This window comes from Mustelus asterias, unplaced genomic scaffold (assembly GCF_964213995.1).
Source record: "Mustelus asterias unplaced genomic scaffold, sMusAst1.hap1.1 HAP1_SCAFFOLD_44, whole genome shotgun sequence".
In the NCBI taxonomy this organism is placed as follows: Eukaryota; Metazoa; Chordata; class Chondrichthyes; order Carcharhiniformes; family Triakidae; genus Mustelus; species Mustelus asterias.
In genome coordinates this window covers 1,426,436-1,450,578 of record NW_027590121.1, presented here as the reverse complement: position 1 = coordinate 1,450,578, position 24,143 = coordinate 1,426,436, and the positions used below count along the sequence as shown (strand labels likewise).

The following is a 24,143-nucleotide window of genomic DNA, read 5'->3' as shown; positions in this document are numbered from 1 at the left end:
AAAAAGAGGAGCATGTTCTCCAGGAGCACCTGGAGAACGTGCAGACTCCGCACAGACAGTCACCCAAGCCGAGAAACGAACATGAGTCCCTGGTGCTATAATGGTTGTCCACAGAGAGAATGTGGACAGCCATTAGCAGTCTTTTCCCCTGGTTTCTGTGGCTATGGCTCATCTTTCATTCCCTCACCCTGCAGTATAAATACCTCCCACTTGCTATTTCTTTTTGCTTTGATAAAGGGTCATCTGGACTCAATATTGCAAATATCTCTGACATTAAGTGATGTCCATCTTTGTGCGGGGCAAACGTGCTCCATTTGGACAGAAGGTGAAGTGTCGGAACAGATGTGCCCCTAAAAAAGATGACGACGATGTGGGGGCGGGGCTTTGGGCGGTGCCCGCAGAACGCTTAGGCGGTTGGGCTTGCACATGCGCATTGGAGCGGGAGTGTTTTGTTGACGGAAATACGCGGCTTCTTCTCTTGATCGGAATCAGATTTGAAAGGGGGGACGATTAACTGTCGGCGGCGTTGTCATGGCTGCAGGGGCGGGGCTTGACAACCGCGCGTGCTGGCACAAGCGGACCCTGAGCGGCACCAGCAGGTGCGGAGGCCGCGCGGGCAGCCGGGGTCTCGAGTAAGCGACAAGCCGGGTCAGCCCGCCTCTCCCGAGGGGACGCCACCGCACACTGACCCGGGGACGTGGCACCAACCCAAAACTTCCCAACCCCGGGTTTTTCGCGCCTCTTTTACCCCTCACCGAGCTCCTCAGCACAAAGCAGCCCCTCAAATCCCCCAGAAATCACTCAGACCCCACTTGGCATCTTTTCCCCAGGTCATGACCCTGAGATGCCATCTTGGTTTCAGCCCCTCCACCTGATCAGATGCCAACTGCGGTGGTGGTTGGAGGAACGATTGCTCGTTTCCAGGGCCGGGTGCTGAACTGGATCTCTCTCAATGTCCCGCAGTGTTTGTTTTCAAGATACAATTTGGTAGCTCTTTCGGCACCAATCAAGTAAACAAACTCAAATTAACTTAGGGACAAAGTAAAAGGGGCGGCTCCCCAAAAGGAAGGGGGGAACAGCTCGAACCAAAATCAAAGTCGAAAGGAAACTTAAAACGTCAAACCAAAAGGTGATTATCGGGGTCGATAATACACCCCAGCCCCTGCGGCGCCCAGCGGTCGCGGAAGGCGTCAACCGCGCCCGTGGACACCGCATGCTCCCTCTCCAGAGACACCTGGCCGCGAATGTAGCCGCGGTAGAGGGGCAGACAGTCGGGATGGACGGCCCCGTCGATCGCCCGCTGCCTGGACCTATTGATGGCGCGTCTCGCCAGGCCCAGGAGCAGGTTCACGAGGAGGTCGGCATCCCGACCCGCCCCTCTCCGCACCAGGTGCCCGTAGATCAGGAGCGTGGGACTGAAGTGCAAACAAAACATCAGTAAAAGGTGTTTGAGGAAACCAAAAAGGGTGTGCAGCCTAAAACACAGAACGTAGACATGGTCCACGGACTCCACGAGGCCACAGAAAGGGCAGTCTTGGGAGCCCGTGTACCGGAAAAACCTACGGTTGCACGGCACTGCTGTGTGCAGCACCCTCCACCCCAGGTCCCCCAGATAATTTGGTACATGTGGTGATTTGTCACTTTGTCCCTAAATGGAGGGCAAGCGGATTGGCACCCTGATTATCAATTCACACTAAATCCACTTCTGCAGCCCTCCATTCCCGTGGCAGTTCAGTGGACACAACGGCAGTGTGTGTCTGAGGTTTGCCCAAGCTTTAGTTCGTGCTGGCACTATTGCCACCATGTTGGGGTCGTCAACAGAGAGACTCCCTCTTTAAAGAAGGTCTTGAAAGGGTGACCCACTTGTGTTTTCTGTTTCTCATAGGAGCCGTGATCAACAGTGTGGCCAGAGAGACTCCATGTACCCAGTCGTATATTCGGACAAACAGCTACCGGACATCTGCGTCCAAGAAACAGACCGGATCCTGGTTGAGAAAGTAAGTTGGATTTGAATGTGTCTTTAGTGTGTGGCTGACAACGCCCCTGGTTTGTCCACGGTGGTGAAGTACCTTGGTGAACCACAGCAGCCTGTGTGTTAAAGGGTTAATCGTCATCCTTACTTCCAGGCCTGGGTATAAGATCAGCATATGGCCTCCCCAAACCGGCCCCCTTTACTGATACCCTGCTCACTTTCTGTTTTCAGTCCTGCTGGGACACCGCCTTGGGCCCATTGAAACAGCTGCCCATGAATCTGTTCATCATGTACATGGCTGGCAACACCATCTCCATCCTCCCTATCATGATGTGTGCATGATGGCCTGGAGACCCATACAGGCCTTGATGTCCATGTCTGCAAGTGAGTATTGTATTGAATCTACAGCTCAGAAACAGCTCTGAACCTGCATCACTTGAGTGCAGCTTAGAATATAATTCTGGGAGTTGGGTAATTAAGGGAGTTAGGGAAGGAAGGGAAAGAGGTGCCCTTTTGCTTTCTAACTTTCTCAGCCTTTGGGAAGTGATCTTACTCTTCGACAGGAGAAGAAGCCAGATTTTTGGTGAGTATCTGCTAAGTAACGAAGATTTATTCTGTTCCTAAGGATCAAAATAGTATAGCAACAGGTGTTAAGGTTAATAAAATACTTAAAAACCAAAATAAATTATCATTGGATAAAAGAAATAGTTTATCAGTACACATTCAAGCTGCAGCATTTGGGAGTTCCTGGGTGTCAGTTTGATCCAGGGCAAACAGGGCATAGAGGTTTACAGCATGGAAACATACCCTTCGGCCCAACTTGTCCATGCCACCCTTTTTTTAAAACCCCTGAGCTCGTCCCAATTGTCCGCATTTCGCCCATATTCCTCTGTACCCATGTCTAAATGCTTTTTAAAATACAAAATTGTACCCCCTCTACTACGACCTCTGGCAGCTTGTTCCAGACACTCACCACCCTCTGTGCGAAACAATTGCCCCTTTGGACATTTTTCTATCTCTCCCCTCTCACCTTAAACCTATGCCCTCCAGTTTTAGACTCCCCTACCTTTGGGAAAAGATATTGACTATCTAGCTGATCTATGCCCCTCATTATTTTATAGGCCTTCATAACATCACCCTCAGCCTCCTCAGACCAAGAGAAAAAAGTCCCAGTCTATCCAGCCTCTCCTTATAACTCAAACCATCAAGTCCGGTAGCATCCGAGTAAATCTCTACTGCACTCTTTCTAGTTTCATAATATCCTTTCTATAATAGGGTGACCAGAACTGTACATAGTATTCCAAGTGTGGCCTTACCAATGTCTTGCGCAACTTCAACAAGATGTCCGAACTCCTGTATTCAATGTTCTGACCAATGAAACCAAGCATGCCGAATGCCTTATTCTCCACTCTGTCCACCTGTGACTCCACTTTCAAGGAGCTATGAACATGTACCCTTAGATCTTTTTGTGCTATAACTCTCCCCAACACCTACCATTAACTGAGTAAGTCATACATAGAAAATAGAACAGGCCCTTCGGCCCACGATGTTGTGCCGAGCTTTATCTGAAACCAAGATCAAGCTATCCCACTCCCTATCATCCTGGTGTGCTCCATGTGCCTATCCAATAACCGCTTAAATGTTCCTAAAGTGTCTGACTCCACTATCACTGCAGGCAGTCCATTCCACACCCCAACCACTCTCTGCGTAAAGAACCTACCTCTGATATCCTTCCTATATCTCCCACCATGAACCCTATAATTATGCCCCCTTGTCATACCTCCATCCACCCGAGGAAATAGTCTTTGAACGTTCACTCTATCTGTCCCCTTCATCATTTTATAAACCTCTATTTAGTCTCCCCTCAACCTCCTCCGCTCCAGAGAGAACAGCCCAAGCTCCCTCGACCTTTCCTCAGAAGACTTACCCTTCAAACCAGGCAGCATCCTGGTAAATCTCCTCTGCACTCTTTCCAGCGCTTCCACATCCTTCTTATAGTGAGGTGATCAGAACTGCACACAATATTCCAAATGTGGTCTCACCAAGGTCCTGTACAGTTGCAGCATAACCCCACGGCTCTTAAACTCCAACCCCCTGTTAATAAAAGCTAACACACTATAGGCCTTCTTCACAGCTCTATCCATTTGAGTGGCAACCTTCAGAGATCTGTGGATATGGACCCCAAGATCTCTCTGTTCCTCCACAGTCTTCAGAACCCTACCTTTGACCCTGGAATCCACATTTAAATCTGTCCTACCAAAATGAATCACCTCACATTTATCAGGGTTAAACTCCATCTGCCATTTTTCAGCCCAGCTTTGCATCCTATCTATGTCTCTTTGCAGTCTACAACAGCCCTCCACCTCATCCACTACTCCACCAATCTTGGTGTCATCAGCAAATTTACTGATCCACCCTTCAGCCCCCTCCTCTAGGTCATTAATAAAAATCACAAATAGCAGAGGACCAAGCACTGATCCTTGTGGCACTCCGCTAGCAACCTGCCTCCAGTCCTAAAATTTTCCATTCACCACCACCCTCTGTCTTCGATCAGATAGCCAGTTACCTATCCAATCGGCCAACTTTCCCTCTATCCCAACCTCCTTACTTTCATCATAAGCTGACCATGGGGGACCTTATCAAACGCCTTACTAAAATCCATGTATATGACATCAACTGCCCTACCTTCATCAACACACTTAGTTACCTCCTCAAAAAATTCTATCAAATTTGTGAGGCACGACTTGCCCTTCACGAATCCGTGCTGACTATCCGCTGATTAATCCACATCTTTCTAAATGGTCATAAATCCCATCCCTAAGGACCTTTTCCATCAACTTACCAACCACCGAAGTAAGACTAACCGGCCTATAATTACCAGGGTCATTTCTATTCCCTTTCTTAAACAGAGGAACAACACTCGCCACTCTCCAGTCCTCTGGCACCATCCCCGTGGACCGTGAGGACCCAAAGATCAAAGCCAAAGGCTCTGCAATCTCATCCCTTGCCTCCCAAAGAATCCTAGGATATATTTCATCAGGCCCAGGAGACTTATCGACCTTCAGTTTATTCAAAACTGCTAGTACATCCTCCCGCCGAACATCTACTTCCTCCAGCCTATTAGCCTGTAACGCCTTCTCTTCCTCAAAAACATGACCCCTCTCCTTGGTGAACACTGAAGAAAAGTATTCATTCATCACCTCTCCTATCTCTACTGACTCCATACACAAGTTCCCACTACTGTCCTTGACCGGCCCTAACCTCACCCTGGTCATTCGTTTATTCCTCACATAAGAGTAAAAAGCCTTGGGGTTTTCCTTGATCCGACCCGCCAAGGACTTCTCATGTCCCCTCCTAGCTCTCCTAAGCCCCTTTTTCAGCTCATTCCTTGCTAACTTGTAACCCTCAATCGAGCCATCTGAACCTTGTTTCCTCATAAGCTTCCCACCTCTTTTGTGAACCATGGTTCCCTCACTCGGCCATTTCCTCCCTGCCTGACAGGGACATACCTATCAAGGACACACAGTATTTGTTCCTTGAAAAAATTCCACTTTTCATTAGTGCCTTTCCCTGACAGTTTCTGTTCCCATCTTATGCCCCCTAATTCTTGCCTAATCGCATCATAATTACCTCTTCCCCCAATTATAAACCTTGCCCTGCCGTACGGCCCTATCCCTCTCCATTGCAATAACAAAAGACACCGAATTGTGGTCACTATCTCCAAAGTGCTCTCCCACAACCAAATCTAACACTTGGCCCGGTTCATTTCCCAGTACCAAATCCACTGTGACCCCATCTCTTGTCGGCCTATCCACATATTGTGTCAGGAAACCCTCCTGCACACACTGCACAAAAACTGCCCCATCCGAACTATTCGACCTACAAAGGTACCAATCAATATTTGGAAAGTTAAAGTCCCCCATGACAACTACCCTGTGCCCCCCACACCTATCCATAATCTGCTTAGCAATTTCTTCCTCCACCTGGTTTCAGCAGCAGGTGAGCTGAGGCCAGGACAAAGTGGGGCGATGTCACTGAGGTGGAAATAGGTAGTGTAGGTGGTGATGTGGCAAATAGAGTTAAATACAGATCAGTGTGAGGTGTTGCATCATGGAAAGTCAAACCAAGGTAGAACTTTCACAGTGAATGGTCGGACCTCAGGGAGTATCGTGGAACAGAGGGACCTTGGAGTCCAGGTGCACGGTTCTCTTAAGGTGGAGTCACACATAGATAGGGCAGTGAAGAAGGCTTTTGACATGCTGGCCTTTATCAGTCAGGGCATTGAGTATAGGAGTTGGGAAGTTATGTTGCAGTTGTACAGGACTTTGGTGAGGCTGCACCTGGAATATTGTGTTCAGTTTTGGTCACCTTGATTTGGAAAGATGTTATTAAACTGGAGAGAGTGCAGAAGAGATTTACAAGGATGTTGCCAGGACTCAAGTTATAGGGAGAGATTGGATGAGTTAGGACTTTTTTCTTTGGAGCGTAGGAGACTGAGGGGTGATCTTATAGAGGTGTGTAAGATCATGAGAGGCATGGATAGGTTGAATGCACTCAGTCTTTTTCCCAGGGTTGGGGAATTAAGAATTAGAGGGCATAAGTTTAAGTTAAGAGGAGAAAGAATTAATGGGAACCTGAGGAGCAGCTTTTTTACACAGAGGGTGGTACGTATGTGGAATGAGCTGCCGGAGGAAGTGGTTGAGGCAGGGACATTGTCAACATTTAAAAGGCATTTGGACAGATACATGGATAGGAAAGGTTTAGAAGGATATGGGCCAAATGGAGTTAGCTTACATGGGCATTTCTGGTGGGCATGGACCAGTTTGGGCCGAAGGGCCTGTCTCCGTGCTGTAGATTCTATGAGGATATGTTTGGAAGCTCAGTTTGAAGTGAAACATGTTACTGAGACTGTGAATACTCCGGTTCAGCCTCAGACAGTCGCAATGGGGACAGATGGAGTCAGTGGTTCGGAAGTGGAATTTGTTGCAGGGCTGAAGATGATAGCCTTCATCTTCCAATATTTAACGAAGGCAATTACTGCTCATCCAATCCTGGGTGTCAGACAAGGGAGGATGGTGTGTAAAGTTGGAGGGAATTTGGAGATGATGGTGTTCACATACACCTCTTACCCTGATCCTTCTCGGTGTGCAGGTTAACGGTTTTAAGGTTCAAACCACTGGTTGAGTTGTAGATACATTAAGTCCCTCCTTTGCCCCCACCTCTCTCTCCATCCATTGAGGCCAGAGCCTTGTGTAGTCCCAGACTGGATGGCAGATTATCTTCCCTGAAAGGCATTAGTGAACCAGTTGAGGTTTTATGACAATCCAGCAGTTTCCATGGTAACTTTTTCTAGTGCCGGCCCCACAAATGACCAGATTCATTCAGCTCAATTTCACAACCTGCCTTTGTGTTTTTGTGGGATCTCTCTCACTCCCTTTTCACTGTTTTAAATCAATTTCACAGAGTTTTAGAAGGGGAGGATTTGCGTCAGGAAACTCAGACCAAACATCACATCAGGATCTGACTGAGTCGCCCAATTTATTGTAACCTGAATATAACTGAACCTTGAGCAGGGAAGGAAAAACCACGGTTCACAATGGGGCAAAACTGTACACGTGTTCTGTGTGTGGACAAGGATTCAGACAATCATCTGGCCTGTCAAGACACAAGTGCAGTCACACTGAGGAGAAACCGTGGAAATGTGGGGAAGGATTCAGAGACCTGTCTGAGCTGGAAATTCACCAATACAGTAACACTGGGGAGAGGCTGTTCACCTGCTCTGAGTGTGGGAGAGGATTCACTCAGTCATCCACCCTGCTGACACACCAGCGAGTTCACACTGGAGAGAGGCCATTTATGTGCTCCGAGTGTGGAAAGGGATTCACTCAATCATCTAACCTGCTGACACACCAGCGCACTCACACTGGGGAGAAGCCATTCACCTGCTCTGAATGTGGGATGCGATTCACGCAGTCATTCAACCTGCTGAGACACCAGCGGGTTCACAAGGGAGAGAGGCCGTTCACCTGCTCCGAGTGTGGGAAGGGATTCACTCAGTCATCTACACTGCAGACACACCAGCGAGTTCACACAGAGGAAAGACCATTTAAATGTCCAGAATGTGGCAAGTGCTATAAAAGTTTAAAGGAAGTGATGTTCCATCAACGTGTTCACACTGAGGAGAGACCATTTAAATGCCCAGACTGCGAGAAGTGTTATAGAGGTTCCAGAGAACTAATGTTCCATCAACGTGTTCACACTGATGAGAGACCGTTCAGGTGCTCTCACTGCGGGACTGGGTTCAGGTGGTCATCTCAACTCACTGAACACCAGCGAATTCACACTGGGGAGCGGCCGTTCACCTGCACCGACTGTGGGAAGGGATTCACTCGGACATCACACCTCATGGCACATCAGCAAGTTCACACCGATGAGAGACCGTTTAAATGTCCAGATTGCGGGAAGTGCTGTAAAAGTTCCAGCAATCTAGTGTCCCATCAACGTGTTCACAGTGAGGAGAGACCTTTTAAATGTCCAGACTGCGGGAAATGCTATAAAAGCTGCAGCGATCTGATGTCTCACCAACGTGGTCACACTGATGAGAGACCGTTCAAGTGCACTCACTGCGGGACTGGGTTCAGGCGACCATCCCAACTCACTGTCCACCAGCGAATTCACACTGGGGAGAGGCCGTTCACCTGCTCCAAATGTGGAAAGGGATTCACTCAGAAATACAACCTGTTGAGCCATCAGCGAGTTGACAAGTGACTGCTGGAGTTTGATTCTGCTGTTTATCACAAATCACATACATGTTGATTGTGGTCATTCGCCTCTGATGTAAATAAATTTGAGCCCACATATAAATACTAATGTCCTGGATGAAAGTCAAATCAATCTGCTTTTATGTTAAACAATCTGTTGAAACTTTTTTTATCTCTGACTCAAGTCCATTCCTTTCGAATGGCTCTCCCTCTCCCCTGTCTCCTCCATCCTGACCCCCAACAAAAAGTATGATGAAGTCATGGAGCTTCTTTGTCACTCGGATTGAGCCAACCCATTCAGCTGCCCCTGCTGCTTCCCTCTCTTCCACCCTCCCACTGAGCCAAACTAATGTGTCTAAAGCCTTTCCCTGTCTGAGCCCCGAACCCACATCTTTCAACAGTTTCTTTCCTGTTTTGCCCTGACTCTATTTCCACTAAATTGCCGACCATCCAACTTCCCCATATTGGCTGATATTGTTAATGATTCTCTCTCTCTCTTCTGGTTTTGTTCCTCTCACTTTTAAATACACAAACATCACCCTTTCTGAAAAAAAACCCTTTGATCCCACTTTGCTTGCAAATTATGGCCCCATCTCCAGCCTCCCTTTCCTCTCCAAAGTCTTTGAACTTGGTGTCTCCCAAGGAGACTTTTGGTCTCCTATTTGGGCAGCACGGTGGCATGGCGGTTCGCACTGCTGCCTCACAGATCCAGACACCTGAGTTCAATTTCAACCTGTGTGGAGTTTGCACATTCTTTCTGTGTCTGTGTGGATTTCCTCCGTGTGCTCCGGTTTCTTCCACACTCCAAAGATGTGCTAGGTGGAATGGCCATGGTAAATGTATGGGATTACGGGTATAGGGTGGGGAGAGGGACTGCAGATTTCCTTCCCCAGAGGATGTTAGTGAGCAATCAGCAATGGTTTCATGGTCAGAACATTGCCCTGGGTCTCTGGGTTACTGCTCCAGTGACAATATCACTATGCCACTGCCTCAATGTACACACATAGGGAAAAGACCATTCACCTGCTCCGTGTGGGAAAGAATTTGTGCATCCAATTTGAAGGGCTGTGATCACAATAACCTCAGTCTTCCGGACTGTTGTGGTTGTGGTGGATATTTAGTAAGGATACTCCAACTGTTGTGGAGAATCAAAGACACAGCTCCAGTCTGATACAGACCTTGTTCATAAAACCAAAACCTGATCACATAAACCCCAGTGCAATCTAACAGTGATTTGTCTTTCTCAGGTCATTTGGACACGACCTCTCACCTGATAAGTACATGGGATTCTTTCATACTGAAACATACCAGACAAATGATAATTATGAAAATTCAGGATATGAATGCCTGTTCTTTGTAATTCTAACATTCATCCACTCTTAACCATAAAACTATTAGACATAGGAGCAGAATTAGGCCACTCGGCCCATTGAGTCTGCTCCGCCATTTAGGCATGGCTGATATTTTTCTCATCCCCATTCTCCTGCCTTTTCCCCATAACCCCTGATCCCTTCATTAATCAAGAACCAATCTATCTCTGTCTTAAAGACACTCAATGACCTGGCCTCCACAGCCTTCTGTGGCAAAGAGTTCCACAGATTCACCAATCTCTGACTGAAGAAATTCCTCCTAATCTCTGTTTAAAGGATCGTCCCTTTCGCCTGAGGTTGTGCCCTCTTTCGCCTGAGGTTGTGCCCTGGATGATTCTGGTTAACACACTGGAATACTCCCTTGGCCCTTTAGGATAATGTCACTGCAGTATATGGGATCTGCAGAAACATTCAACTAAATTCTACCAGGCACCTGATATGCTTAACTGTGGAAACCCTTTTCCATTAAGGTCTCAGATTACTACAGCAGATATGCATTGTTCTGACTCGACCAGCTGGGCTGTGGAATTAATTGGATAGATCTCCTAGAGAGCCAGCAGAGACACAATGGGCCAAATGGTTTCTATTTGTGCTGTATCATTCTCGAAAAGAGTGAATATTCAGTATCAGGGACAGAGAGAAGTACCAGTGACTGTGCGATTGAACCCAGCCAGAATCAGTGCCATAAAAGGAGTGAGAGGGGAAACGTTATAAAAGCTTTGAAACCATTGCATGGTCCTGCAGCAGAACTTTAAGAAATGGAGCACAGCAGATCGCCAATTCTCAATATTTCATTAATTTACCTCAAATGCTAACAATGTTATTTTGAATTAACTGTATGTAGTTTCAATGGCGGTTATTACCCAGCATCCGTTGCGGGTGTGAAAGTGCCCTATTCACGCTACAGGAGCCCAGTACGCAGACGCAGCGTTGTATCTGGGGCATGCGCATAGTCACTTTGCTCGGAGCCCTGCGAGTGTGGAGATGCTTATGTCAAGGGGTGAGAGTCGGTGGGGCGGAGGGAGGAATGGAGCCGGGAGTTGGGGTGGGGAGGGAACAGAGGCTTCACAAACATCTGCTGTAGGCCGCAAGGCCTGAATAAGAGCCTTCCGGTCCCGGGTTTGCAGCTGCGGGGATTTTATCCGGGATCAGGCCCAGTGCCGCGGCCGCCATCTTTGTTTAGCGGGGAGCAGAGCGCATGCGCGGCCAGTGGGCGGAGCTTCAGGATTTGGGTGACCAGGAGAGACAATGTTTGAGTCATTGACTGACAGGCCGGGTTCATGGATGCTGCCTTTCACCTTCTCAATTTGGAGCGGCGGCTCGCCGTCTTTTATACACTTTAATCATACAGACATTAGCGGTTACTTCGTCGTTAACTTTGGGTGATTACATGTATTTAGCCAATTGGGCTCCCCTAGCAACAACTGACCTCCAATCACATTCCTTCAAAAACAGCCGTTTGCAAAAACCCACAACTTCTTGTTTCGGTTCCACTTTATCTGAAGCTAAACGGACCATCTGGACCTCGCGGTCTGGTTTTTTTTGTCTGTTCCGTATTTTTTATACAATAACAGGATGTAGCTCAAAGGTTAGTTCGTTATTTAGTCAGCAACAGAATGATCTTTGTTAACCACAGGATAAGTGCTGGGTGCAGCCGGTCCCTGTCGTCACGCACGCATTAACTTTCAAAGGTCACAGTCTTAATTTCACTCCAACAATCACATCTCATTTATCTAAAATCCAATGAGCATAGATGTACCCTGCCGAACCTTTCCTCATAAAACAGACCCCTTCATGCCCGAAATCAGCTCGTGAACCTTGTCTGAATTGCTTCCAATGTAAGTATATTCCATCTTAAGTAATCTTATGCTAGAAAACAGGAGAGGAGAATGTTATGGATTTATATTCGGGACTGACAAATGACTGTTGGAGGTGACACAGTGGTTAGCACTTCTGTCTCATAGCGCCAGAGACCCGGTTCAATTCCAGCCTCGGGTGATTGTCTGTATGAGTTTGCACATTCTCCCTCTGTCTGTGTGGGTTTCCTCTGGGTGCTCTGGTTTCCTCCCACACTCCAAAGAGTGGGTTGATCGACTATGCTAAATTGTCCCTTTGTGTCCCAAGATGAGGGGGAAGGAAAGGATTAGTGATGTACGTACATCAGGTTACAGGGATAGGGCCTGAGTAAAGGTGCTCTGTTAGAAACTTGGTGCAGACTCGATCGGCTAAAAGGCCTCCTTCTGCATTGCAGAGATTCTGTGGTTTTGGAATCTCCTTTTACAGATGGTTAGAAAAAGAGGATTTTTACAGCAATCTCAAGCCCCCAAAAAATGTGTATTTCTTAATTTCAAGCCACAATTGACACATGACTCTTGTAATCTCCTTTTGCAGGGAGTTTGAATATTTGAAGATTGCAATTTTTCTCTGATTCCAGTGCTTCTGACATCTTGTGTTTCAGCAGGTTGGATAACTGAGTGAATCCTTTCCCACACACAGAGCAGGTGAATGCCCTCTCCCCAGTGTGAACTCCCTGGTGTGTTTGTAAATGGGATAACTGACTGAATCCCTTCCCACACACAGGGCAGGCGAATGGTCTCTCCCCAGTGTGACTGCACCGATGAGTTTCCAGTGCAGATGGGTACCTGAATCCTTTCCCACAGTTCCCACATTTACACAATTTCTCCATGGTGCGGGTGTCCTTGTGACTCTCCAGGCTTGACAATCAGTTCAGTTACAACATAACATGGGTGCGGTCTCTCTGCTGCAATGTATTTTCAGGCTGTTTAACTGGTTAAAGTTCTTTCCACAGTCACTCAGGTGTGTGCATGTTTCAGTGTGTGTGTCTCGGTGCTTTTCCAGTCACACATGTTCAAAATCTCCTGAAGCAGAGAAACATTTCCATTCTAGATTCAAAGGTTGATGATATTCAGGTCCCAATGAACTGAGTGACGATGTTAGATTTCGATGTGAAGTTTGGTTTGATATTCGTCTTTAAATTTTCGCCTTCTGATATCCTGCAAAAGGAATTTACAAAATTCATCAGTGTCAGTACAGGACAGAAATTCAGAACAGACAGTTCCAGTTTCTATGGAGCATTCTTTCCTCTCTCATTCTCCAAAAGCTGTAAATCTCCATCCCACACACTCTCCCTCCATTCTCACTCTGCTGTATCTAATATTCATCCTCCCAATTCTCCTGAAGGTGCTGATTGAGGCTGATTGACAGATCCATGCTCACTGCTTCCTGTTCTGGACACAGAGAGCTGGAAATCTCCATGCAGGCTGCCAAACAGGAACATGTCTACCTGACCGGCCGAACAATGTGTGGAATATACAGACTGGATTCACTTCCTTTCCCTTCCCTTCAGTTGCTGCAAGTCCCCAATTTCCCCCAGAATGAGAAAAGAAATGGAAAGGGGAAAACATTGATTTCCTCCCAGATGTTGCCCAGAGGAGGAAATTTCACTCTGAAGCTCATTGGACAACTTCCGTATTGTGACATCACAATGGAGCATGCCTGAATCAGCCAATAGGAATCACTGTGCTCCGCGGTGACGTCTCCGGGTTCCAGTGCGCAGGCCCGGGCGCGCGGACCCGGGAGCCCCGCCCCCACCCATTGTTCCCCTCCCCCTCCACCGACTCGAGCCAAGGTTTCCAGGCAACCGGTTGGCGGCTCGAGCCAGAGCGAGAAGCTGCTCGGTGATCGCCCCCCCCCCCCCCCCCCCCCCCCCCCCCCACCCAAAAAACTGGACTGTGCAAGGGAGAGGGGAAGCTGCGCATGTTCCGGGGAGTGCCCACCCCCCCGACCTTTATGCTTGAAGTGTTGACCAATGGAAAGAGTTGGAGGACCGGAAGGACTCTGGTCCTCCAGCAATCAGAGCGCAGGCTTTGTGTGAATGAAGATTGAGCTTCAGACAGACTGAAACTTCCTCCCCTCTCCAACATCTGTGAGTAAAATACCAAACGAGAAAATGCTGGAAAATCTCAGCAGGTCTGGCAGCATCAGTAAGGAGAGAAAAGACCTGACCTTTCGAGTCCAAGCTTTGAGATTTTCCAGCATTTTCTCTTTTGGTTTCAGATTCCAGCATCCGCAGTAATTTGCTTTTATCCTGTGAGTAAAACACTTTCTTTTGTCCCCCCTTTCCATTTCTTTTCTCATTCTGGGGGAAATTGGGGACTTGCAGCAACTGAAGGGAAAGAAAAGGAAGTGAATCCAGGGAGGCTGCAGACTCTGAGCAAAACACCATTAGTTTTTAAATAGTTCTGGAAAAAGATAAGGCGTGTCCACAGGTTCAAACCCTAAACTGGAGGAGGGCCAATTTTGTCGGCATTAGGTAGGATCCAGCAGATTTCGATTCGGTGAGTTTGTTTGAAGGGAAAGGAATGACTGGCAAATGTGAGACTTTTAAAAGTGTGATAAAGAGTCCAAGAGTAGTATATTCCTGTTAGAGTGAAGGGAAAGAATGATAAATATAGGGATCCCTGGCTGACAAGGGATATTGAGGCTCTGGCCAAGTAAAAGAAGGAAGCATACATTGGGTTTAGGCAATCGGGGACAAGTAAATCCCTCAATGTCTGGAACAAGCTGCCACAGGTAATAGTAGAGACTGGTACACTTGTCTTTTAAAAAGCATTTAGACAGTGACATGAGTAAGATGACTATCGAGGGATATGGGTGACACGCAGGCAATTGGGATTTGCTGAGTCATTAAAAAAAGGGTGGCATGGAGAAGTTGGGCCGAAGGGCCTGTTTCCATGCTGTAAACCTCTATGACTATAAAACGTGTAAGGGAACACTTGAGAAGAAATCAGAAGGGCAAAAAGAGGGTATGATATCGATCTGGCAGGTAAGGTTGAAGAAAATCCCAAGAGGTTCTGTAACTATACTGAGAGTAAAACGGTGGCTCGAGAGAGAGAGAATAGGTCCCCTTAAAAATCAGCATGGCCATCTGAGCATGGAGCCACAGGAGATGGGTGAGATTTTTAATGGATATTTCTCCTTGGTGTTTACTGAGGGAAACATGATGGGTGCTAAAGCAATAAGGGAAACAAGTGGTGATGTCTCGGGCCACACGCATATTACGAGGGAGGAGGTATTGCAGCCCTGAAGTGCGTTAAGGTGGATAAATCTTCTGGGCCTGATCAATGCCTCTATTTCTCAGGAGACGAAGGAAATTTGGCATTTCTTCTACGACTCTCACCAACTTTTACAGATGCGCCATTGAGAGCATTCTTTCTGGTTGTATCACAGCTTGGTATAGCTCCAGCTCTGCCCAAGACCATAGGAAACTACAAAGTCATAGAGTCATACAGGTTTACAGCATGGAAGCAAGCCCTTTGGCCCAGCTTGTCCATGCTGCCCCTTTTTTTAACCCCGAAGCTAGTCCCAATTGCCCGTGTTTGGCGCATATCCCTCTATACCCATCTTACCCATGTAACTGTCTAAATGCTTTTTAAAAGACAAAATTGTACCCGCCTCTACTACTACCTCTGGCAGCTTATTCCAGACACTCACAACACTCTGTGTGAAAGAAATTGCCCCTCTGGACCCTTTTATATCTCTTCCCTCTCACCTTAAACATATGCCCTTTAGTTTTAAACTCCCCTACCTTTGGGAAAAGATATTGACCAGCAGATCTATGCCCCTCATTATTTTACAGACCTCTATAAGTTCACTCCTAAGCCTCCTACACTCCAGAGGAAAAAATTCCCAGTCTATCCAGCCTCTCCTTATAACTCAAACCATCAAGTCATGGTAGCATCCTAGTAAATCTTTTCTGCACTCTTTCTAGTTTAATAATATCCTTTCTATAATAGGGTGACCAGAACTGTACACAGTATTCCAAGTGTGGCATTACCAATGTCTTTTACAACTTCAACAAGACGTCCCAACTCCTGTATTCACTGTTCTGACCAATGAAACCAAGCATGCCGAATGCCTTCTTCACCACTCTGTCCACCTGTGACTCCACTTTCAAGGAGCTATGAACCTGTACCTCTAGATCTCTTTGTTCTGTATCTCTCCCCAATGCCCAACCATTAACTGAGTAAGTCCTGCCCTGGTTCAATCTACCAAAATGCATCACTTCGCATTTGTCTAAATTAAACTCCATCTGCCATTCGTCAGCCCACTGGCCCAATTGATCAGGATCCCATCGCAATCCTCAATAACCTTCCTCACTGATCACTATGCTACCAATCTTGGTGTCATCTATAAACTTACTAACCATGCCTACTAAATTCTCATCCAAATCATTCCTAAATTCTCATCCAAATCATTAATATAAATGACAAATAACAGACCTCCAGTTTGAAAAACAACCCTCCACAACTATCCTCTGTCTTCTGTCACCAAGCCAATTTTGTATCCATTTGGCTACCTTACCCTGGATCCCGTGAGATTTAACCTTATGCAACAACCTACCATATGGTACCTTGTCAAAGGCCTTGCTAAAATCCATGTAGACAACATCAACTGCACTGCCCTCATTTACCTTCTTAGTTACCTCTTCAAAAAACTCAATCAAATTTGTGAGACATGATTTTCCACTCTCAAAGCCTTGCTGACTGCCCCTAATCAGTCCTTGCATCTCTAAATTCCTGCAGATCCTGACTCTCAAAATACCTTCTAACAACTTACCCCCTACAGATGTGAGGCTCACCGGCCTCTCGTTCCCAGACTTTTACCTGCAGCCCTTTTTAAACAAAGGCACAACATTTGCCACCCTCCAATCTTCAGGCACCTCACCTGTGACTATTGATGATTCAAATATCTCTGCTAGGGGACCCATAATTTCCTCCCTAGCCTTCCACGATGTCCTGGGATACACTTCATCAGTTCCCGGGGATTTATCTACCTTGATGCGCTTTAAAACGTCCAGCACCACCTTCTCTGTTATATGTGCACTCCTCAAGTCATCACGATTTATTTCCTCGAGTTCCTTAATATCCATGCTTTTCTCAACAAAGTGTTTCTCAAAGGATTGTGAATGAAGCCCAGTCCATCACCCAAACCTGCCTCCCATCCATTGACTCTGTGTACACATCCGGCTGCCTCGGAAAAGCAGCCAGCATAATCAACCCTCGCACCCCGGAGATTCTCTCTTCCACCTTTTTCCTTTGAGGGAACGATACAAAAGTCTGAGCTCACGTACCAACCAACTCAAGAACAGCTTCTTCCCTGTTGCCAGCAGACTTTTGAATGGACCTACCTCGCTCTAAGTTGATCTTTCTGTCCACCTTAGCTATGACTGTAACACTACATTCTGCACTCTCTCCTTTCCTTCTCTATGAACTGTATGCTTTGTCAGTATAGCCACAAGAAACAATTCTTTTCACTGTATACTAATACGTGTGACAACAATAAATCAAATCAAGTACATCCTTGGATCTTGTGGGAGTTTGGGGAAGAAATTGCAGAGGGTCTTGCAGAGGTATTTGCTTCATCCCTTTCCACTGACAAAGTTCTGGAAGACGAGAGATTGGCTAATGTTGTTCCATTGTTTAAGAAGGGTTGCAAAGAGAAGCCTGGTAATTACAGGCCGGTGAGCCTGACAACAGTGGCGGGTAAGTTACTGGAGAGGATTCTGACCAACCTTTGGATAGTCAAGGTCTGGTTAGGGAGAGTTGTCAGAGATCCTGGGTCACAGCAACTTTAGGCATTCTTAGTCGACTTGAGTACAAACAGCACTGGACACCACGCACAATCCAATGTGGGGCCTTTAATAACTTGTGCACAATGAGAAACCCTGTGCAGCTGTCCCGCAAGTGGTTCTGATGTTACAGAAAAATAACTTGGCAATAATAGTCAATTACAGCAAATCAGAAACCAGGAATGTTTCTAATCCTTCATTGACGGACATATTCGCCAATTAAATCCTAGCTTTTCACTCTTTCACATTCAAAATTGACTTCTGCTCATCTTTTATTTGCATAGCATATCCCCATATCTCGCCTTTGGTATTTGTTATGGAGAAATCTGGTCTTGCTCACCCTCTGGTGAAGGCCGAAAAGCAGAATGTTCTGGGGCCTACGTAGGTGAAGATTAGCCTGTTCGTGCTGAAATAGCAGACACTGACTCCTTTGAAGGTCTGCAAGTCGAAAAACAAACTGTTACAGAGAAGGCAGGAAACTATAATCTGAGCATTTCCACATAGTCAGCCCTGCTTCGTGCATGTGTTAGAGTGGGCCAAGGCTGAGGCAGCTGTCCTATATATATTTATAGAGAGAGAATAGGCCAACGTTTCGAGTCTGGATGACCCTTTGTCAGAACTCTGATGAAGGGTCATCCAGACTTTAAATGTTGGCTCTATTCTCTCTCCACAGATGCTGTCAGACCTGCTGACATTTTCCAGCATTTTCTGTTTTGGTTTAAGATTCCAGCATCCGCAATATTTTGCTTTTATATGTATTTATATATCCAAATGTGCTATGTTAACAAAATGGACCGTTACTAACCGAAATATAAAGCATCATGTGATTTAGCTGACTTGACCATATTCCTATAGTTATTCAGTCATTAAAGACACAGTCATGGAGCATTAAACTTGCCTCGCAGGGCCCCTTGTATCAACACACAGGCAGCTGCTTTGTGAGACTGCGAGCAGCACAGACAAGTCAGAGATAAGAGTGTCCTGAGAAGAGAGATTCATTGTGAAAGCTCAGGGACGGTTGATAAGGTGTAAGAACTCTATGATTCTAATGAACATTCTTTCCTCTCTCATTCCCCAAAAGCTGTAAATCTCCATTCCACACACTCTCCCTCCATTCTCACTCTGCTGTATCTAATATCCACCCTCCCAATTCTCCTGAAGGTGCTGATTGAGGCTGATTGACGGATCCATGCTCACTGCTTCCTGTCCACCACACACAAATCATAAGAAACAGGAGCTGCAGTTGGCCATTCAGCCCATCGAATTGCCTCAACCATTCATTGAGAATTGGCTGATCTACCACAGCATCATTTCCCACGCTATCCACCAGATGGAGAGAGAAAAGAGCCAATGTTTCGAGTCTGGAGAGAGGAAAGAATGTTCCATCGAAACTAGAATTGTGTGTTCTGAATTTCTATCCTGCACTGACACTGATGACTTCTCTAAACTTGTTTTACAGGATATTGAAAGAGGAATCACAGGCTGAAATCTCAAACGTCACATCTAGATCTGACAGTCACATTCCTTGGGACCTGAATATCATTGGCCTTTGAATCGAGGAGAAATGGTTGTCCGGCCTGATGACTTGAAAAGATTTCAAACATTAATGTGACTGTAAAAGCGCCAACACATTGCCACACAGGAGTGAGAGTGTTCCAGTGCACTGAGCTTGAACCAGTTACACAGCCTGAATAAATATCACACCATTCACAGCGGGGGTGGGGGGACTGTTCTGTGTGTGGACGAGTCTTCAACTGAAGAGAGAGGCAAGGACACCTGCACCATGGAGAAACCATGGAAATGTGCAGACTGTGGGAAGGGATACAGATACCCACATGAGCTGGAAGCTCATCGGCGCAGCCACACTGGGGAGAGACCATTTACTTGCTCTCAGTGTGGGGAGGGATTCACTCGGTTATCTCACCTGCAGGCACACCAGCGAGTTCATACTGGGGAGAGACCATTCACCTGCTCTCAGTGTGGGAAGGGATTCACTCAGTTATCCAGCCTGCAGGCACACCAGCGAGTTCATACTGGGGAGAGACCGTTCACCTGCTCTCAGTGTGAGAAGGGATTCACTGATTTATCCAGCCTGCGGAATCACCAGCGAGTTCACACTGGGGAGAGGCCGTTCACCTGCTCTGAGTGTGAGAAGGGGTTCAGTCAATTAGCTAACCTGCAGAGACACGAGCGAGTTCACACTGGGGAGAGACCATTCACCTGCTCTCAGTGTGAGAAAGGATTCACTGATTTATCCACCCTGCAGAGACACCAGCGAGTTCACACTGGGGAGAGGCCGTTCACCTGCTCTCAGTGTGAGAAGGGATTCAGTCAATTATCTAAGCTGCAGACGCACCTGCGTGTTCACACTGGGGAGAGACCGTTCACCTGCTCTCAGTGTGAGAAGGGATTCACTGATTTATTCACCCTGCGGAGACACCAGCGAGTTCACACTGGGGAGAGGCCATTCACCTGCTCTCAGTGTGGGAAGGGATTCAGTCAATTATCTAACCTGCAGACACACCAGCGAGTTCACACTGGGGAAAGGCCATTCACCTGCTCTCAGTGTGAGAAGGGATTCTGTCAGTTATCCAGCCTGCAGGCACATCAGCGAGTTCACACTGGGGAGTGGCCATTCACCTGCTCTCAGTGTGGGAAGGGATTCAGTCAATTATCTAACCTGCAGACGCACCAGCGAATTCACACTGGGGAGAGACCATTCACCTGCTCTCAGTGTGGGAAGGGATTCACTGATTTATCCACCCTGCGGAGACACCAGCGAGTTCACACTGGGGAGTGGCCTTTCACCTGCTCTCAGTGTGGGAAGGGGTTCAGTCAATTATCTAACCTCCAGACGCACCAGCGAATTCACACTGGGGAGAGACCGTTCACCTGCTCTCAGTGTGGCAAGGGATTCACTGATTTATCCACCCTGCGGAGACACCAGCGAGTTCACACTGGGGAGAAACCATTCACCTGCTCTCAGTGTGGGAAGGGGTTCAGTCAATTATCTGACCTGCGGACACACCAGCGCATTCACACTGGGGAGAGGCCATTCACCTGCTCTCAGTGTGGGAAGGGATTCAGAGTTTCATCCCACCTGCTGAGACACCAAAAGGTTCATGAGTGATTCCAGGGGTTTGGATTCTGCTGTTATTGTTTCTGCTCTCAATTCCATCCAGGACTGCATTTTGTTCATTCTCATAGTTGGTCATTGGGGAGGGTCGGAGGGTTTCTTTCTGCTGGACTGGTCGGTCTCACGACTTTGCCTCCAGTGGGCTGATGCTCTTTGAGTCTTGTTGCGAATACCTGGTTTCAGATTTCTCAAGGATCACAGAGTGACAGTGTTAGGAAGTTCAGAGATATTTAGTCAGCATTTCTGTTTGAAACGCCCCAAATGTCCAACCAATTTCCTTTGTAATTGTTTATTGTCCTTCACCCTTGTAGGCAGCGAGTTCCAGGTCATAACCATTCGCTGCATCAAAATATTCTTCCTCACGTCCCCCCTTCCTCTCTGACCCAAAACCATAAATCTGTGACCCCCCTCGTCCTTGTCCCGTCAGCTAATGGGAACAGCTTTTCTTTGTCCACCTTATCTAAACCTGTCAGAATCTTGTCCACCTCTATCAAATCTCCCCTCAACCTCCTTTGCTCCAAGAGGAACAACCCCAGCCTGACATTGACAATAAAGAACAAACTAACAGAATATGTTAATACCTGAAACCAAATGGGAATGTTTAATTTCTGTTTTAAAGAAATCAAGGAATTTACAAAAGTCATCACTGTCAGCACAGGAGAGAAATTGAGAACAGACTATTCTAATTTCTATGGAACATTCTTTCCTCTCTCATTCCCCAAAGCTGTGAATCTCCCTCCCACACACTCTCCCTCCATTCTCACTCTGCTGTATCTAATATTCACCCTCCCAATTCTCCTGAAGGTGCTGATTGAGGCTGATTTGACAGATCCATGCTCACTGCTTCCTGCCCTGGACACAGAGAGCTGAAAATTTCCCTGCAGGCGGCCAGACAGATAAATGTCTACATTACTGGAGTTAAATGTGTGGAATATACAGACCGAATTCACTTCATTCCCTTCAGTTGCTGCACGTCCCCAATTTCCCCCAGAATGAGAAAAGAAATGGAAAGGGAGAAACATTGATTTCCTCCCAGATGTTGTCCAGAGGAGGAAGTTTCACTCTGAAGCTCATTGGACAACTTCCGCATTGTGACATCACAATGGAGGCCTGCCTGAATCAGCCAATCGGAATCACCCTGCTCCGCGGTGACGTCTCCGGGTTCCAGTGCGCAGGCCCTGGCGGGCGATCGGACCCGGGAGCCCCGCCCCCACCCATTGTTCCCCTCTGGTGGCAAAAGGACTAAAATGGTCAGGATGATAAAGTCTGGGTTCTGATTCCCGAGCCCATGTAGAATTAACAAAATGAGTGAACCAGTTTATAAAGAACAGAAGTTACCCATCCCTAACAAAAACTGATCAAATGAAAATAATTAGGTTGAGGAAAATAATAAAAAATTAATAGATGAAGTTTAAAATCAAGTTTGTTTGGTTGATAGAGAAGTTTTTTAAACTTGTATAAAGTGACGTAATTGTGTGCCAAGTTTTTCCCGCTCACTCCCCACCCCTTTAGGTTCTGTAGAAAAGTTAATCCTTTCAGCAGACATTTGATTTGTTTTTAAATCACCCAGAAACTAATCTGTCTATTTTAGTTTATAATTGAGGATTTATAGGATCCAGTTAAATGTGGAAATTTACGCATAGCCTGGAGGAATTTGGAATAACTGAGAATTTTATCGTGTTGTCACCTCAACCTCAGGTAAAGAACAAAGATTTTTCCGCTGGTAACTTGTTTGCGATTTTGCCTATGAACCAGGTCTTGGAAGTTAGCTTGAAAAGGTTAAGTTAGAATGGAGGATCTTGTATCTTATTCAAGGAGTTGTGAGCTTGTAGTGCTCTGTCACTTTAAGAAGCTATAGCTGAGAGAGAGAGAGAGAACGCTGACGATTCATTGTTTGAAATTTACGAGCTGTGAGAACCTGCATGTTTCATTTGTTTTATGTGGATGTTTGTTAATGCGTTTTGTCATTGTTTTGGGCTACATTTGTTAAGGTTTATCTTTCTGGGGAATTAACCTTATCTTGAGTCTTTAATTAAAGGCATTTCTGGAAGTTTAAAAGCAGAACCACAAGAACGCTTAAGGAATTCATTCTGGTTATTGTTGTTGTAAAGCACATGCTAAGTTTCTCTGCCTGTGTATGGATGATATTTGTGGGTTGAATGCTTCAAGCTTTCAGGTTTTCTGTCTGTGATTTAAATCAAACAGATTTTAAATAAGTAAGTGTAGTTAATAAAGCTTTTTTTCATAAGTTATAAACCTGGAACCATATTTACTGGCCAGAGATATGATTCCAGGATATTTTACTAAACATGCAGGAATTTCAATCCCGATACAATTCACATGTGAGAATGAGAGTTTTAATTTGTAATGGTTATTTAAAATTTGGGACATGTGAAATGATTCTGACCAATCCTGTGTTGGATTGATCTTGAGTTAAACTTCCTGTCGGATCCAAAGATTTATCCCTGATGCAATTAACACAATGAAAAGGAAAATTCTGGAATTGGATACTGAAGGAAAGAGTTTAAAAGGAGAGATTATGAAATTGAAATGATTCCCAGACCATGTGGTCATTAGATTAAAACAAAGAAATGGCGCTGACATCCATGGTGGCACAGTGACAGTGACGGCATGGTGGCACAGTTTTTAGCACTGCTGCCTCACAGCGCCAGGGACCCGGGTTCGATTCCCGGCTTGGGTCACTGTCTGTGCATATTCTCCCCGTGTCTGCTTGGGTTTCCTTCGGGTGCTCTGGTTTCCTCTCTGTCTGAAAGACGTGTTGGTTCCGTGCATTGACCTGAACAAGCACCGGAGTGTGGCGACTGGGGGAATTTCACAGTAACTTCATTGCAGTGTTAATGCAAGCTTTACTGTGACAAATAAATAAACTTTAAAAAAAACTAATTTTGAGAACTTTTAATCCACCCTTTTTCAAATGTTTCACGATGTTGTGCCGAAACTTTTCCGAAACCAAGATCAAGCTATCCCACTCCCTATCATTCTAGTGTGCTCCATGTGCCTATCCAATAACCGCTTGAAAGTTCCTAAAGTGTCTGACTCCACTATCAGAGCAGGCAGTCCATTCCACACCCCAACCACTCTCTGAGTAAAGAACCTACCTCGTACATCCCTCCTCTATCTTCCACTACGAACCTTATAGTTATGCCCCCTAGTAACAGCTACATCCACCCGAGGAAATAGTCTCTGAACGTCCACTCTATCTATCCCCTGCATCATCTTATAAACCTCGATT

General features: G+C 46.3%; 4 protein-coding genes across 5 annotated transcripts in view; all 4 read left to right on the top strand.

The window, feature by feature from the left end:
* Positions 1 to 24,143, top strand: part of LOC144483022 (uncharacterized) — a 1,062,789-nt gene that overhangs the window by 323,295 nt on the left and 715,351 nt on the right. The gene's annotated exons all lie outside the window — the stretch shown is intronic.
* On the top strand, positions 473 to 7,671 carry LOC144483062 (ER membrane protein complex subunit 4-like). Of its 2 annotated transcripts, XM_078201911.1 has the most exons (4): positions 473 to 599; positions 1,886 to 1,997; positions 2,204 to 2,356; positions 7,436 to 7,671. In XM_078201911.1, exons 1-3 carry the CDS (start codon positions 532 to 534, stop codon positions 2,312 to 2,314), a joined length of 291 nt encoding a protein of 96 aa, XP_078058037.1. In that variant the 5' UTR covers positions 473 to 531; the 3' UTR covers positions 2,315 to 2,356; positions 7,436 to 7,671. The 2 variants fall into 2 exon arrangements, with proteins under 2 accessions (XP_078058037.1, XP_078058036.1); XM_078201910.1 differs by lacking the exon at positions 7,436 to 7,671 and having other exon boundaries at positions 2,204 to 2,387.
* Positions 7,680 to 24,143, top strand: part of LOC144483013 (uncharacterized) — a 67,729-nt gene continuing 51,265 nt past the window's right edge. The window contains exons 1-2 of the mRNA XM_078201837.1: positions 7,680 to 8,736; positions 19,615 to 20,880. Coding sequence (XP_078057963.1) covers positions 7,829 to 8,736; positions 19,615 to 20,880 — 2,174 coding nt within the window. The 5' untranslated portion in view covers positions 7,680 to 7,828. The remainder of the gene's footprint in view (positions 8,737 to 19,614; positions 20,881 to 24,143) is intronic.
* LOC144483058 (uncharacterized) overlaps positions 14,168 to 24,143 on the top strand; it is a 231,231-nt gene continuing 221,255 nt past the window's right edge. Inside the window, exon 1 of the mRNA XM_078201902.1 lies at positions 14,168 to 14,213. The gene's annotated coding sequence lies outside the window, so the exon portion shown is untranslated. The remainder of the gene's footprint in view (positions 14,214 to 24,143) is intronic.